The 17,559-nt window shown below is 41.4% G+C and overlaps 1 protein-coding gene across 13 annotated transcripts in view; it reads right to left on the bottom strand.

Annotated features, from left to right (window-relative positions):
- The window catches only part of CD36 (CD36 molecule), a 73,704-nt gene that overhangs the window by 30,812 nt on the left and 25,333 nt on the right, over positions 1-17,559 (bottom strand). For 3 of the 13 annotated variants that reach the window (XM_043497882.1, XM_038409707.2, XM_043497888.1), the window contains one exon: positions 6,472-6,698. In XM_043497882.1, coding sequence (XP_043353817.1) covers positions 6,472-6,591 — 120 coding nt within the window. In that variant the 5' untranslated portion in view covers positions 6,592-6,698. Of the gene's footprint in view, positions 1-4,386; positions 4,547-6,471; positions 6,699-10,703; positions 10,725-13,473; positions 13,618-17,559 lie in introns of those variants that run through there. The other 10 variants (XM_038409717.2, XM_043497911.1, XM_043497894.1 and 7 more) reach the window with 7 other exon arrangements.

Genomic DNA, 17,559 nt, shown 5'->3' with positions numbered 1-17,559 from the left:
CACAGCAAGATGTAAGTGGAACACTTCAATACTGTGTTGTTATGAGCCTGTAGCAGGCTGGTACATTTACCTAAAAGATGCCAACCTGTTATCAGGGTTATCCCAGTTATCAGAAGTTGAAAGGCTAAGGAACATTGGATTCCTTAGTGCTTAAGGTGTGTTGGTTAGAAGGCTGGAATTAGAGATTTTGCTCGCCTAAGCATCCTCTTAAAACAGCTTTTGAGGTGTTGAGTAGAGCTGCTAAGAAAAACTTCCATGGAACCCTTTTTCTGTCATAAAATACTGTTCTACTGAAATCAAAATGCTTTGCAAAATCCTGTCATTTCACCAAACCAAGGAAGGGACAAGGGAGGGAGAAGAAGATCCAATGACATCAAAAAAATCTTGTTTAGACATTTTCTGAATGAGACATTTTCATGTTCTGTTTTGAACTGACTTGTTGCATTCTATATTATAATGTAACATTTTAAAAGTCAAAATTTGATTTGATTGAGCCAATCAAAACATTTTGATTGAGCCAACCTTTTTTAAAAAAAATCAGAATTTCTTTTGTGGAGAATTTCAAAATGTTTGGGCTTCATTCCTAACTGGAACAAAGCCAGCTTTCCAAATCTCACAATCCTTCGTGAAATGGAACTTCAGGCCACCACACAAGCTCTCATGTTAGGGGGTACTAAACCACAGCCCTACTGAGGCAGCAGCAGGTACCTTTAAAAGGGGAAATGCCCCCCTCTGACAGCTTCACTGGAGCTGACTTGGAGCAGCCCTGGATCCCAGCTCCTGCCTGGCTGCTGCTACTGGTGTGTGTGTGGGAGTGCACGTAAAGGCACAGATCTCCTGAGAGCTGTGCTGGGGGGTGACTGGGCCCCAACTGCATCATTGCTGTAAGCTCCTGGCTCTGGCTGCTGTTTTTGAGAGTTCCCTGGCCACAGTAGTACCAATGCAGCTCCCAGACAATGCAGGGCTGGAGCCAGGCAGCCTGGGTGGAGATGCCCTCAGTAGGCCTCTGCCTAAAAAAACCACACCAGCCCTGGATGGGAGTGCACTATACAAAGAGAGGATCCAGAGTATAGGCTAATCAGTCCGGTCTATGTGATGTTAGTTGTGAATGTTTAGAACAGGTGTGGGGAACCTACAGCCCGCAGGCCGGATACGGCCCGCTGCTTCATTTCATGCAGCCCGCGGTAGCTGTCCATGCCACAGGCCGGAAGCTCCAAGCCTTGGCGCCTTCTACCCCTCCACCCTCCGTGGGGCTGGAGCCACAAGCACCAGCTCACCCTGCTGCAGGGGAAGCTGGGATTGCCAGGCCATTAAAAGTCTGATCAGATTCCCACAGGACCCGGAAATGACCGGCATGTCCCTGCTGCCCCCAGGAGCAGGGGCAATTTGAGAAGCTCCATGCACTGCTCCTGCCCCCAGCGCCGGCTCCTCAGCTCTCACTGGCCAGGAATGTGCAGAGCCATTCAGAGGGACCCTGTATTAGCCCCACTGCACTGCCGACCGGGAGCCACCTGAGGTAAGTGTTGCCTGGCTGGAGCCCGCACCCCAAACCCCCTCCTGCACCCCAACCTCTGCCCCAGGTCAGAACTCCCTCCTGCACCCTAACTCCCTCCCAGACCCCACACATGCACCCCAACCCCCTGCCCCAGGTCAGAACCCCGTCACGCTCCCTAAGACCCTCTCAGGCCCCGCACCGCCACCCACACCCCAGCTCCCTGCTCCAGCCCTGAGCCCGCTCCCACACTCCTATCCCCTGTCCCAGCCTGGAGTCCCGTCCCACACCCTGAACCCTTCATTTCTGGCCCCACCCCAGAGCCTAGGGAAGCTCTGAGCCTCCGCGTCCTCCCATGGGCCAGTGGCCTCTAATAGAAAAAAGTTCCCCACCTCTGGTTGAGAACCACTATATTTAGAAACACAACCGGGGGCAGGTCTACACTGTGGCTGGGAGTGAGCCTCCCAGGATGGGCAGACAGACTTGCACTAATGTCACTCGAGCTAGCCTACTAAAACTAGCAGTGTGGACAGTGCAGCTCTGCCAGAGACCCGGGATAGCGACCCGTGCACAGAACCAGGGGGTCAGGTGGGCTTGAGAGCCTGAGCTGCTGCTCAAGCCGCAACACCACCAGAGCTATTTTTAGTGAACTAGCTTGAATGGAACTAGCATGAGTCTGTCTACCCAGGCTGGGAGGCTCTCCCAGCTACAGTATAGGCACAGGCCTGGGGGCATATAGTAAAGAGGTAAGAATCCATGTAAACAGGAAATAAAGACAGTCCTGCATTTACCCTGATTATAGTGTCCTGGATGCCTGCCATTTCTACAGGCTAGGGCCCCTAGAGGCAGCAAAATCTGGGGAGAATGTTTAAGCTGAAGTTTGCTATTGCCATGTTTTTGTTAAGAAAGCTGAACTGCAGGAATGGTGACTTTTTGATTCCACGTATTGTGTGGACTTTGTTTTAAAGCAGGCTATGATAAGCACTTGCCCACAGATCCTTATCTAGGAGATAATGGTGGAGTTAGAGGTCAAACTACTAAGTGCATCTGGTTTGGGATTTATTATCCTCAGAAGTATTGAAGTAAAAACAAAAACAGTTGAAATGGCAATAAATATATTTCCTGCAGTCTATTCAGGCAAACCTCATACTGACTTCAGTAAAGGCTGCAGGGTTTGGCCCAGAGGGCAGAAACACGTGAAGCTCTGGCATTAGTCAGGCTTCTGTTCATGGCTTTGTCTGTGTCCCCCAGTCCAGACCAGCAAGACATAATTCAGCTGATCTTGGCAAGGCTTGTTTAATGGTGTTCATTTGTGGAGCTAAAACTTTCCCATTTTATTCATGTCAAAGTCCCATTTGCTGTAATATGTTTTGTTTGGGGTGAACTGTATAGATTCCTAGAGATTGCATAATGTGGATAAATGTCAATAAGCAGTTAGTTTGTGACTGTTTTATTCATTGTAGTTGTGAAGTGTCAGATCTCAACCCTCAGCAGCTGAAAGGGCAGCAATAAGAGCAATTAATCCCAGCAATAAGAGTTTAAGACAAATTAATTGAACCTGGGTGAATATCAAATTACATCTCCCAGAGCCACCATGAACCTCTACATGCCACAGGGATTAACACAGAGCTAGGATAGGTAGTGGTACTGCCAGTATCCCCCCACCAAATCTGAGCCCAGTGTGAAAAACTTTGAAATAGGGATCTATGATTCTATTCTCAAAAGCAAAATAAAAATAAAAAATAGCATTTTCACTCTCAGCAGTAGAGCTGGACAGAAAGTGACAATTCCATTTTCTGAAAAAAGTGTTGGTTTCAAAATTTGTTTTTGTTCCATTCTAGAATTAAGCATTTTTCATTTAAAAACCCCCCACAGATACCCCAAAACAGCAGAGATAACTAGAGATCCCCACAATAATGCAGTGGGTACGCCTGGAGTGTACAAGACCTAGGGTCACATTCCTACTCTGAATCATAAAGAGTAGGGACTTGGTCCTAGATCTCTCACATCCCAGCTGAATGCTCTAAACCACCAGATTGTTGGTTATTTTGCATTCCCTCTATTTTCCAAATATGCTGTCCTGAACCTGAGAAACTTTCCTGAAGAAATTTTCATCAAAACTGGTTTGACTGATGATGATGCACAAGGAAGAAGGAATCCATCTTGAGTCAGGCTCAATACGAGTTTGCAGGACTAGCAGTATCTTTTCAATTTTCAACAGTGCATATTAGATGTAGAGTAATAATGAAAATGGAATCCTACAGTAGCATTTAACAGAGTAATTTTTCAGTTATCCCCTGTAATTCAGTGTGGTGCTCTCTCTTAGTCAGAGAAGCTGAATAGTGAAAAATTCAAGCATCTGAAACAAATTATCACAAAGAAATAATACAGAAAGACACAAACGATTATCTCATTTAAAATTCACAAGTTACGAATTTTAACATATGCATCATTGCCACAAGTGTTGAAAAAACTGAAGGAAATTAAAAGAATGTTCTGGTCTAATCCAAAGTAAATACTTAATGTCCAGAAATCTGAGTACAGCTCAAGATTATATCAGTGATATATAGTTTATAATTACATGTTCCTCCAAGTTTCAATCAATTAGAAAATGTTTGTTGCATGATTTCTATCTCCTAAAATGTTGATAGATGGGTATGGTTAATTACCTAGAGAGATACACCAGTGTTTTTAGCTATTTTGTGGCTTCTCCTTGCATCTGAACAAAACTAGGTAATAGAACTGGTTGTAAAAATTCCAGGTTTTTTGTTGGTATTTGCTGATTCATCAAAATCAAAACATATTGTGGAGACAGTTTGATTTTGATGAAATTCCTCTGAAAGTCAACCAGGGTTCCAATGGAAATGTGTCTTTCTTCCTGCAAGCTCACTCACCTGGCTCCTTGGAAGCTGCTTGATGGGCTGCTGGGGCAGTTGATCTTCCAGGGCCTGCGGCTCTGGGACAGTCCACCATGTAACCCATCCCAAAGCCAGGGACCCTGGAGCTTCATCCCCTTCCATGAAGAATTTTGAAATTTTTATTTTTTGTTCCAAACTGGAATGAAACCAAAGTTTCAAAATAGTAAAATCCTCCACAAAATGGAATATGTTTCTCCACCCAGCACTATTAGGCACCACTGTTCTGCACACTGTCCTGCTAGTATGCTGATCATACAAGGAAGTGGGCACAGTTGGACTCCTGTAGACTTTGAAGGGGCTCTTTGCAGGCACAGGGGTCAACCAGAAGGCATTTCATTGCAGGATCAGAACCGAATGTCACTGGGAATACTCCTACTAGCTAAAGCTAAGTGCATGGCTATATTGTCGCCGAATTGGGGCATATGTGAAAAAAAGATTCAGAGATTAGTAAGTAATTGAGCATTAAAAAACACAGGAAATAACATAACAGTAAAAAAATACTAGCTTCCAAAACTGCCTGGGCCAGATCCTCACTCTTGCAAAGACTTATGCTCATGCTAAACTTTAGCCACTGGGATAAAGTCCCATTGACTGCAGTGGGATTGGGGCAGTTCTGTTACAGTCAGTGGAGCTATGCAGATTTACACCAACTGACCATATCACTCACTTCCAATGAAGATTCAAATGTGGGAGAGCACAAGAAGTTGAACCAAGGTCCCCACATTCCTTATGAATACTTTAACCATCAAAGTATAGAGTCTCTCTCTCAATTTCTCCTGTTCAAGATATTCCACAGTAACTAAATATTCATGAAGCCAGAGATAGGTGCAGAAAGAAAGACGGTGAAAGCTCACTATTTTTTGCAAACTGGAATTTTTGTTTTCTGGACAGTCCTACCTACAATATATGTTGACAGATTCTGTGTTAGCTATACACAGAGCAGCTTAACTGTAAATTATTTGATCAGAAAACTCAGCTTTAATATAACATTTGACAAATTGGAGAACAGGTCTGAAATCAAGATGAAATTCAATAAAGACAAGAGCAAAGTACTACATTTAGGAAGGAAAAAATCAAATGCACAAATACAAAATGGGGAATAACTGGTAAGGCAGTACTGAGAAGGATATGGGGGTTATAGCAGATCACCAGTTGAATTTGTGATACAATTGTGAAAAAGTCTAATATTTTTGGGTGTACTAACAGTATTGATGTATGTAAAACATGGGAGGTAATTGTCCTCTCTACTCAACACTGGTAAGGCCCAAGCTGCTGTACTGTGTCCATTTTTTGAGTGCAACACTTGAAGAAAGATGTGGGCAAACTAGAGATAGTCCAGAGAAGAGCAACAAAAATAAGAAAAAATTTAGAAAATCTGACCTATGTGGAAAAGTTAAAAAAACTGGCCATGTTAGCTTAAGAAAAGAAGACTGAGGGGGGACCTGATAAAAGTCTTCAGATATGTTAAGGGCTGTTATAAAGAGGATGGTGATCAATTGTTCTCCTTGTCCTACCTTCAGTGAACATGGAGTAATTGGCCTAATCTCCAACTAGGGAGATTCAGTTAGCTATTAGGCAAAATTTCTCATTATATGGATAGTTAACATCTGGAATAGACTTCCAAGGGAAGTTGTGGAGTCCCCATCACTGGAGGTTTTGAAGAACAGGTTGGACAAACACCTGTCAGGGATTGTTTAGGTATTCTTGGTCCTGCCTCAAAGCAGGGGCTGAACTAGATGACCTCTCAAGGTCCATTCCAGCCCTTCATTTCTGATTATATTTCTTACCACTTTCCCCTCATGCTAAACATGTAATAGAGGGAGAATAGAAGAAAAGCAAACTAATTTATGTTGAAATACTAAAAGCTATTTTTGGCATGTGCAATTTTCTAAAAGTTTGGATCAGCCTGAATTCACGTTCACAATCAAGAAAAGCCCTCAGGTCTAATTGCAGTATTGTGCAAATTTTCTCAAAACTCGAAAAGAAGTATTCCCAACCAAAGTTATGAGACTTAAAATAACCCCAAATCATATGAGATTTAAAGGAGACTATAACTTGTACCTTTCTTATTGTCCTGTTAACAAGGTAATCTCCAAGTGGTATGAGGGCACCTCCAAATACAGCCAGCACTGCACCAATGATAGCCCCTGTGAGTAGCCCACAGTTTCTGCTACAGCCCATCCTGCTTCTTTTACAGCTTGTGCATTGGCAGCTTTTTTCTAGGCTTCAGGTCCTTCAGGTCAGCTGTGTGGTCCCGATGCATCAACCGATCTTACCAACAGAAACTGCTAATACAATAGGAGAGAGAAAAAATCATTATCAAGAGCTCAAAGTACAAAGTACATGAGAGGAAACACATAGGAAGATAAGTTTTAGCATGATAAATCTCTGTCTCTGAGGGGTGGGGGAAAGTTATTTCTAGGCTCCTTGGCACTTTAACTATTTGTTGCATGAAGTTATCTTGACAGTCCTACTGCTGTGCAACACTGGGAACTTTTTTTCATTTTTATGTTCATTTCATTCAACCAAATCCTTCCATCATTATTCAGTCAAAACTCCGACCATAGTGTGGAGACTGCAATGAGCGACTAAAGAATTAGCTACACTGGATCAGACCACTGAGGCATCGGCTCTAGAATCCTGCCTCTGTCAGTGACCAGGTACTGAAAAAGAAAGGTGATGTTTTAAAGTCCATAATAATGCCTCTAGCAAATTGTGCATGGTTGATAATACCATATCTTTGTGACTCCAACAAGCTGTCAGTTTATGCCCTGATAAGCTACATCTTGACTGAATTCTTTACTTTTCATGCAGAAAATATCTACTATGCATAAAACAACCTAAAAATAAACTTTGAATAAACCAAACTCTGTCCTGCCCTTAGGTAAATTAATGAAGACATGAGTTAACACTAATTCTGCTTAAACTGACAGGTTTGCTCCCTATGTAGCTGCATTGACTTCAGCATGCTCTGGATTTACAGCAGTATAAATAAGGCTATTTGAACCAGGACAAATGGCAAACATGCATGTATCTCTAAGAGCAGATGTGTGTCTATAGAACCTTTTTCCTTAGGCTTGATTTCTCCTCTCACTTACACTAGTGTAAATCAGGAGTAAATCTAATGAAATCAGTGAAATAATGCCAGCATAAAACAAGAATTTCTCCCAATTGCTGAATTAGGAGTTACAAAATTAATAATTTCAGTGATTCCTGCAAAAAGTAAGAGAGTCAGGAAATTGATATACTTGAATAAAAGCTTCAGTGAAAAAAGATTATTCTAAAACAAATGGGCCAGGTCCTCTACTGGTGTAAGTATAGCTCCCCTGAAAGAATGCAGATTTGCGTTTTCTGCAGGCCAGGCTTAGGAGGTGCACAAACAGAAGATTCCTTTAGAGCTCAGTAAAAGCAGTGTTAAAGCCTCATAAGCAGTGTGTGACTGTTAAAATAGTTTATCTGGTGTTCTTACATTTTTAAATCATCTAACGTTCTTAACCGTAATGTATTTGTAAGTGTTTGTGCAGTGTCCCAAGTCCCTAGGCGTGTGCATGTGCTGACAGGGGAGCAGGGCAGTACTTTAGAAATAAAGGGGTATATACTTCAGCTTTTACAATGGGCATTCTTTCCACTCTGCTGATTAGTTGTTCACCCCAGTTCCTTCTCTCATAGTCTCTTCACTTCAATCTGCCTTTCTGGCTCTTCCCCCGCACCTGTTCTCCTTTCATCTCTCCCTCTTGTCCCCTGCCCACTCTTCTTTCTGTTTCTCTAATTTCCTGCTGCTGAAAACCTTCTGAATCATAGAACTGACATGACATATGTCACCATCCCATTGTTCATTCTGCTTTTATATTATGTCCTGTCCCCCACAACCATTGTCTGTCTTGTCTATTTAGACTGTAAACTGTTCAGGGCAGGGGATGGTTGTTACTATGTACTGTTTGTACAGTACTTAGAACAATGGGGCCCTGATATCAGTTTATGTTACCCCTTGGGGTAACAATATGATAAACAATATTATGAATAATAATAATTAAATCATATGCTATTACTGTGCCTTTGAAGAATACTCCCAGATGCTGATTCAGGGAAGAACTTAAGCACATGCTTCCATCCATCCATATTTATGACAGAATTTAAGCACATGCTTAATTTGACCACTGACTTCAGTGGCATTTAGCAGGAGCTTGAAGTTAAGCAAATGCATATGTGGTGCTCTGAATAGGTATGCCAGGGCATTGGAGATGTCAGCAGGAGTTCTACCTGCAGAATGATACCATATGACGGGTGCTCATATACCACCAGGAAGGGTGTGTTCTAAATACCTGGACAGATCAAATAGGATGAGATTAGATACCACAAATGCTGTGATAAAGTGGTAAAGAGCAGAGCCATGTGATATATTTACTTTGTGATGAAGGTCCTCTGCACTCACCCACTAATCCATCCATGCCAGGGTTAATTTTAACATTCTAAACTTCCGAGCAGCTTCATACAGCTGCCATTTTAGAAAATCTGCCGGCTAGAAAAATGTTTCCCCCATCTCTCCCTGACCTCCAACCCTCTCATTATAGTGCCTTGGTATGCGGTGAAGGAAGTGCAGTCTTCAGTCTTCAATCCATGGCAGGTTTAATATATGATTACATGAATTAAACCATCACCATTCAGTGATAGAAACAGGAAGGTCCCCAATGTTCAAATGGAACCTGATCCTGGCTTTTAGCAGGTGCTAGCACAGTTTAGGGTCTGGCCATCTTGACAAGTATGTGAACAAAAATATGGCTCTACAAGGTGTGGTGAGCCCTAAGCTCCCATTGACACTATGCAGGATTGGGCCCTACGGCTGCATTTGGTGCCAGATACAGTGGAACTCAGGAGAAAGAAAGTAGGTTAGTTCTTAATTTATACTAGTTTCAGAACTCACCACTGTCACAGAACTTGCCAAATTTTATTCACCTGAGACCTTAGGGTAAGAGCAATGCTGCTCTTTCCTGCATGTTTCAAGTTGCTGCCTGTACTACTTTGTATTCTTAACAGTTTCTGTTAATATGATGTTAATTATTTAGGCTACATTAATTGTAAAGCAGTTGCTTTCTTTTAGAGTTAAGTGAACATACGTGATCAAACATCTAGGAACAAAGAATCCTTGCCATATCCACCGAATGGGGGACTATATCCTGGAAAGCAGAAACTATCAAAAGGATTTTAGGGGCCATAGTGGACATACATTAGCTCCCAGTGCAATACAATGGCATAAAGGCCTAATACAATCCTTAGATGTATGAACTGTGGAGTAGCAAGCAGGAGTAAGGCAGCAATTTTATCTCTGTATATGGCATAGGCAAGACTGATATGAGAGCACTGTGTCCAGTTCTGGTGTCTTTTTCAGAAGGATGTTTACACATTGGTGATGATGCAGAGAAGAGCCACAATAATGATATGTGGGTTGGAAAAAAAAAAACCTTACAGTAAGAGTGTGACGCATGGCTAGAAAGGGTTAAACGTCCTACAAAATAAATAACCCACGGAAGACATGTGGGGAGACATTTGTGTTTTTGTGTATTTATCGAGGTATGAGTAGTGTGGACAATGTAATCAACAGTCCCTGTCTATGCTATATTCTGATAATTCAGAGGTCAAAAGAACATCCTATCATGTAAATGAATTGTAAACACGGGACATCTCAGTATTCATCTCTCTTTGAAATGTACTGTGAATGGTGGAGGAACAAGCAAATGGCCTTATGTTAATTCGTATAGGTAAGTACCGGTGATGGACCTCCTTCAAAGTCATGCTAATTACCTTTTGTTCCCCGAGGAAATCCCAACTTGTCAAAGAGGACATGAAATTATATAAAAGATTCTTGGGTCCTGATTCTGTCATCTCAGATCTGCTTAAGCTTCATCAGGGGAAGTTTGAGTCACAGGACTGAGGTCCCAGTTATGCTGGTACGTCCTAAATATGATATTTGGACATTGGACTATGACCTATGCACTGAATTCTAAAAAGGAACTCTGCAACTACAAAACTCACCATCCCTACTATGAATCTGAACCTCAGTGAATTGAACTCATGTCTGTATGTATATTGATCTTTCAACCATACTCTCTCTGTGTTGTTTATTAATAAATTTTAGTTTAGTTAATAATAATTGGCTGTAAGTATATTTGGGTAAGAACTGAAACAGTCATTAACCTGGGAGGTAATGTGTCCAATCCTTTGGGATTGTTAGAACCTTTTCTTCTATATGATGAAATAAGATTTACAGAAATTTTCATCATATTTGATGCGGGTACCTGGATGGAGTCCTGAATCCTGGATCACTTTAAGGAAAGTGTGTTGTTCGGACTTCTGAGTAACCAGTAAGGTAATAAAGAAGCTGTTTTAGGCTGGCTTGGTGAATCTAAGTATTGAAATATCCATGAGCTTTCGGGGATTTGGCTGCCCCATTCTTTGCCATCCACCCTAACTGAATGACCACAGCTGGCTTCCCACTAGGACCCTGGTAACAAAGAGATTTAAGGAGCTTTGTTTAGTTTATCAAAAAGGAGAGTGAGAGTTTACTTGCTAATAGTGTATAAATACACTATTCAGGGAGAAAATACCAAGTTACTAAAAGGGTCTTTAGTTTAACAGAGAAAGGCATAACAAGAACCAATGGCTGGGAGCTAAACTCAAGTTAATAATAAGGCACAAAGTTTTAACCGTGAGGATGATTAACCACTGGAACAAACTACCAAGGGAAGCGGAGGATTCTCCATCTCTTGATATCTTCAAATCAAGATTGGATGCTTTTCTGGAAGATATGATATAGTCACACACAAGCCACTGGCCTCAGAACAGGGGAAACAGGGTTAATTTAGAGCTCTGCAGAGGACAAAAAGTCCATATTGCAAAGGATGTCAAGATTTTGACATTTGGTTTTGTTCCCAGTCTGAATTAAATCCTAATATTTCAAAATTGTGAAGGAAAATTCTAAAATATATATCATCTTGTTTCAAGTTTGACTTGTTTTATTTGCATTATAGCATAATCTATAATGTGTTGTTCCAAAACTGTTGAAACAGGACATTGTAACATTGTCTGAACTTCTTTTACTCCAATTGGTATTTCACTTTCAACAGAACTGCATATCCAAACAGAATATTGTTCCATCAAACTTTTTCTGACCAGTTCTAGTGAAATTCTTTGGCCTGTGTTATACAAGAGGTCAGACTATGTGATCTAAAATTACTTTCTGGCCTTAGAAATCTATGCATTTATGAAAGTAGCAAACTTGATTTGCCAGTTGGTTGGTAATAATATTTGTCATAATTCCCTACTTTTGTAACTCTAAAGCATTCACCCCTTTCCTACCAAACACAATGCAATAACTGTCTAGATGCATCCCAAGTTATGCAATTTAGAAATCTTGTGTAATGGCTAATTACTTTCAGATAACAAGGTTACTGACAACGCTCAACTGCAGATAGAAATAAGTATGTAACCCTTAGCTATCATCACTTTACAGCTAACTAACATATGAAGATAAAAATATTACATAACAATTGATAAAACAAGTTCCAGTTCAGAGCACACCCACTCCATCATTATGTTATATGTATTGTGCAAAACAGAATATTATATATGATGCCATGAAACAATTTTATTTTAGTATTAACAAATTGATTTTAGCATTAGCAACACTATCCAACAGAGATCCCCTTCTACAATGCTGGGCACGAAGATCATTTAAGTCTTTTTACTTTTTGCTGTCTATGAAGTTGATCTTTGAAATCCTCTTTATTTTATGAGAGCAGCTTAAATATCTTTTTAAACCTCTGTGAATAGTGGGGGAAACAAACAAAGTCCTTAAAACTTTGTTCATTGGCTTCATTTAGTAGGGCTATTTATGTGTTATGAATGCCTGTATAAAGGGACACTGCCTAATCAAGTTTAGCCCCAAATTTAGATTGTGTAAAAAAAAGCCTTTACAAAAACCTAAGAACTGTATCAGCCTTTTCTAGGATGTTCTTTGCATTCTCTCAGACAGTTGTTTTTAAACAAATAAGCACTACCTTACAATTTTTAGCAACCCAGTCACTGGAGCCCTATGTTCCTGAAAGCAAAATTGACATCCTTTATGTCAGAGGTCCCCAACTGTTGGGCATACCTCCAGGGGGACATGGAGAAACAATCAGGAGGCATGGCTGGGGCCTAGACCAGCCCCTATGGCGGGGCAGGGAAGGAACATCACCAAGTTCTACTCCTGGCCCCGGCCCCGCACGCACTGGGCCCCTGGCCACGGCCGAGGCTCCGCTCCCTCCCCCACCCCCAGCTGTGGCCCTAGCTTTGGCCCTCTTGCTCCTGTCCACATCCCCCCGTCCTGGAACTGCCGCCCCACTCCCGGTCCCGGGTGGGGGGTGGGGGTGCAGTCAGGGGTAAGGAGAAGAGCGAGGTAAAAAGTTTGGGGACCACTGCTTTATGGTCATTGTCCCAACAGAGGGAAATAGAAATGGGAAACAAATAACATAAATAGTGAAAAATGAAATGGATTCTGAAACATCTCAGTGTTAATAATAAACAGTTCTGACAACCTAATGTATTCAAAAATTTTGAGTCGTCTTAAAAATCATGATATTTAAAAATTTACATTAGGAGCTATTTTCATTTGCCTTCTGTTTTTTGATCCTTTGGTGTGCATTAAAGTCATGTTTTCAAGCTTTCTCCACAACTGAGGGCTACAATGTTACTTTTAGTTAAAAAAATGAAAGCTGTGATTCCCACATATTCACTTGACAAGGAACTGGAGCTTTAATAAAATCACCAAATATCACAACACTTGCAATAAAATGAGGAAAGTTGGCAACCTTGAATATATGTTATTATAACAGGGAAGAAAAATTGTTTGTTTTAATAGACTATTAATTTAACAATGTGATTTAAATAAGTAGAACTTTTCAAAATCTGCTCTTCCCCCCTCCCCCAAGTTACAAGTAAATATTCTGGTGTTCTCTTCTCCCACTGAACCAAGGACTGTATAGGTGGAGAGTCCTCTCATTATTACATTTTCATCATATGACTTACCTTGAAAGAGAGTGAGTTGATTTTCAGCTAAATACACCAGGATTCAGCATATGACTTTCAATGTTACCAGGACATAAGCATCTAAATCCCCACACTGAAAACACAAACTTGTGGGAGGGTTTATATATTCCAGAATATGTCACCTCCCTGAATATTATCATTTGCTAGAAGGAAAAGTGATGTAGTATTGCTATATGGGATCTATTTTTACAGTCTGACTAAAACCCATTACCTATATCTGGTGGTAAAATACTCAGCAGCTGTATTTTTTTGTCAAGTTCTGATCCAAGTAAGGCAGGGGTCAGGGAGATAAAGGGGAACTCACTTATTTAGTTGCCTGTAATCTGTTCTGCATCCTGTCCCATTTGCCAGATTAAAAGAATGAAGCTGAGTAATAAGAATAATCAATTCCATAGTTCTTATAATAAATAAATAATAACAATAAATAAATTATATGCATACTCATCATTTTTTAAAAACATTTTTAGGATGTCATTGTTTTGTTATACAAACACTGTATTTTTATTACAGGCACTGGGCTATCATAATGCCAGACAAGCTATAACCCAAATTTAATCACACGTGTTACTGTCACGGGTGGAATTAGAATAATAGAACCATAGGGTTAGAAGGAACCGCAAGGGTCATCTAGTCTAACCCCCTGCCAAGATGCAGGATTTGTTGTGTCTAAAGCATCCAAGACAGATGGCTATCCAGCCTCTTTTTGAAAGCCTTCAGTGAAGGAGCTTCCACAACCTCCTTAGGCAGTCTGTTCCGTTTCCTACTCTTCTTATGGTTAGGAAGTTTTCTTTCCTGAGATTCAATCTAAATCTGCTATGCTGTAATTTGAATCCATTGCTTCTTGTCCTGCTCTCTGTGGCAAAACAGAACAACTTTTCTCCATCTTTTTTTTGGCAGCCTTTCCAGTATCTGAAGACCACTATCATAAACCCTCTTAATCGCCTCTTTTCCAAATTAAACATACCCTATTCCTTCAGCCTTTGCTCATATGGCTTACATTCCATCCCTTTGATCATTTTGTCGCTCGCCTTTGGATCCTTTCCAGTTTCTCTATATCCTTTCTATACATTGGTGACCAAATTGGACACAGCACTTCAGCTGAGACCTAATCAGCACCAAGTAGACTTGAATGCTGTGCCTTTCTTAATGCAACCTAAAATTGCATTTGCTTTTTTTTGCAACAGCATCTCATTTTGCTGACTCATGTTAAGACTGTGACCCACCACAACTCCCAGATCCTTGTCAGCAGTGCTGCTGCTAAGCCAGTTTCCCCCCATTCTGAATTGGTGCATTTTCTTCCCTATGTGTAGCACCTTATATTTGTCTTTGCTGAATTTCATTTTGTTATCTACAGCCCAATACAGTGTATTATGATCACTCTGAATTTTAGCTCTATCCACCAAAGTGTTGGCAACCCCACTAGCTTTGTGCCATCTGCAAAATTGATCAGTCTGCTCTCTATGCCAACATACAGGCCGTTCATAAGAATGTGAAACACTGATCCCTGAACAGATTCCTGTGGAACCCCACTTGAGACCTCCCTCCAGTCCGACATCCTTCCATTAACAGTTACTCATTGTTTGCAGTTGTTTAACCAATTCGGTATCCACTTAATGTTAGTTCTGTTGAGCTCACATTTCTCCAGCTTATCAGAATGTCATGTGGGACTGTGTCAAAAACCTTGCTGAACTCCAGGTATATTATGTCTACCTCACTCCTACCAAACCAGTTACCCTGACAAAAAAAGAAACCAAGTGGTTTGATAGGATTTTTTCTTGCTAAATCCATGCTGGCTGCTAGTGATCACCCTTTCACCCTCCAGGTATTTGCAAATTGCAAGTTTTATACACTGCGCTAGTAGCTTCCCAGATATCGAAGTCAGGCTGACTCGTCTATAGTTCCCTGACTGCTCCTTCCCCCCACCCTCCCTCCAGTACACTAGCCATTCTCCGGTCTTCCAGGACCTCTCCCATCATCCATGAGCTTGTAAATATTATTGACAGTGACTCCGAGACTTCATCAGCAAATTCCTTCTGTACCTTCGCGTGAACAGCATCCAGCCTCACTGATTTGAGTTCAAATTAGTCAGAAGAGCTCTGATGTGTTCTTTACTTATCTTTATCTGCATCCTTTCCCTTATTATGTTGAAATAATAGGAACAGGAAGCAGGCTGTTATTTCTATGGACAGTTTTGTGTCAGAGTTCAACAAGTTGGGTGCTTTCTTTCCCACTGTAGCCTGCAGCCTCTTTCTTGTGCATGCAACATAAGCAAAGTAGTATCACAAACTTTCTTTAGCTACTGCCCTTAAAAAAATCAGTTTTCAGAGTAGCAGCTGTGTTAGTCTGTATCCGCAAAAAGAAAAGGAGGACTTGTGGCACCTTAGAGACTAACAAATTTATTTTTTAAAAATCAGTGTTAGTCTCAAAAAGCCCTACAGGATCCTACATAGGGCCAGGAAACTACACAACTTTAAATGTTTTCCTCAGGGGCCATGGTTGGACTCCTTTCCCCATGGAATAACAGGGATCTGCCCTCCTCTCCCCACAACAGATCCTGCAGGCTGTGTCAGGGCTCAGCAATGTGTCCAGATACGGACATAAGAGTCAGTGGGAAAAATGTTGAGGTCCATGATAATTTTTCAAAAAATATGGTGACTGAATGACAAACCCCACCCCCGTCCCAATGTCTGTCACTAAGTACGGTACTTTTATCAAGTGGCCATCACGCAACATAGTGGTGCCAACCCCTGGGTTGTGTGTGGACCTGGAGAAATGGATTGACTAGGCCATCCACTGGTGGTGGGGAAGCCTGTTCCTCTGCACTGGTTCCTCGGCTCTTTCTATCACCATGTCAGCGCAATTCCTGTTAATAACTGACAACTATAACTATAAAATCTCTGTCTCAAGATGATTTCTCTGTGGCGATGTCTACACGGAACCCCCCCCCCCCCCGAGGTAGGGTGTAGGGTATGCGTATCTGTAAGCCTCAGTAAAAAGCAAACCGCAGCACGCATCAGTGAAAGGCTCTGCTGGGGGGAGGCAGCAGAAAAAGGCTCTGGCAGCAAGGAGCCTTTCACCTCTGCCACTCCCCTCCCCCATACCACAGCTGTTTCCTGAGTCAGGGAAAGGCTCCAGTAGGGGAGCACTATACTGCTAAAAATATCAGTGTAGAAGGGGGAGGTATGTCTCAGGCACATAGTGAGCCGTGCAGGGTATGTCTTGCCTTAGCAGTGCCTTACTGTCTACATTCCTAGGGTGACATGCAGCGCATATATATATATATATATATATATATATATATATATATATATATATATGTTGCAATAAGGAGTGTGCAGTGTAGACTTGCCTTGTCTGTGAGTCAAACCAACCAGTTGTTTAAAAAAAGACCCTGGTGACTGGTGCACATGATGGAATGCCTGATTTCCCACTTCTCTTTTTAAAAAAACTGGTTTATTTGCACAGAGAGAAAACATCTTGAACAACAAGTGTCATAGTTCAAGATCATCATAATCTGCCAATTAGAGCACAACATGCAACAAAACCCAAGTGTTTCAACCACTTGCCATATGTCCAGCTGTTTCTGTCGCATAGTGGCAGGTTTTAAGGTTGAGAAATATGAAAAGGGACACCATTTTGTGATCTGAATTTGCTAAGGATTTTTTTTTCCTGGGTTGAGGGTTAAAAGGGCAGAGAGCTGGGCCTGTATAAGACTTGTTTTCAGTGGGTCATCACCAGCTGTTGACTCCTGCAATGTTGCTCAGTTTCACATCCTGCATGGATGCACAAAATACCTTTCCATCTGCCCCCAAGTATAGAGCCAAATCCAACTGGAGGCATTTTGCAGTGTTGAGAGAAGTAAGATAAATGATGCTTCCAAGGCAACATTCCCTTTTCCACACAGTATTATTATTAATTATTATTATTAATAATTATTATTTCTATTGCTGCATCTCTCTATGTGTCCTTCAGGTCTCATCCTCTGGAGGCAGAGTCATCTCCCCAGTGATGCTGTGCTGAGTTCCTCACTGCAACTGCCCATTGCTAACTCCTCTGCAGAGGATT

Source organism: Dermochelys coriacea, chromosome 1 (assembly GCF_009764565.3).
Source record: "Dermochelys coriacea isolate rDerCor1 chromosome 1, rDerCor1.pri.v4, whole genome shotgun sequence".
Lineage (NCBI taxonomy): Eukaryota > Metazoa > Chordata > Testudines > Dermochelyidae > Dermochelys > Dermochelys coriacea.
The sequence above is the reverse complement of the archived record's forward strand: the minus strand, read 5'-3'. Positions and strand labels throughout refer to the sequence as shown.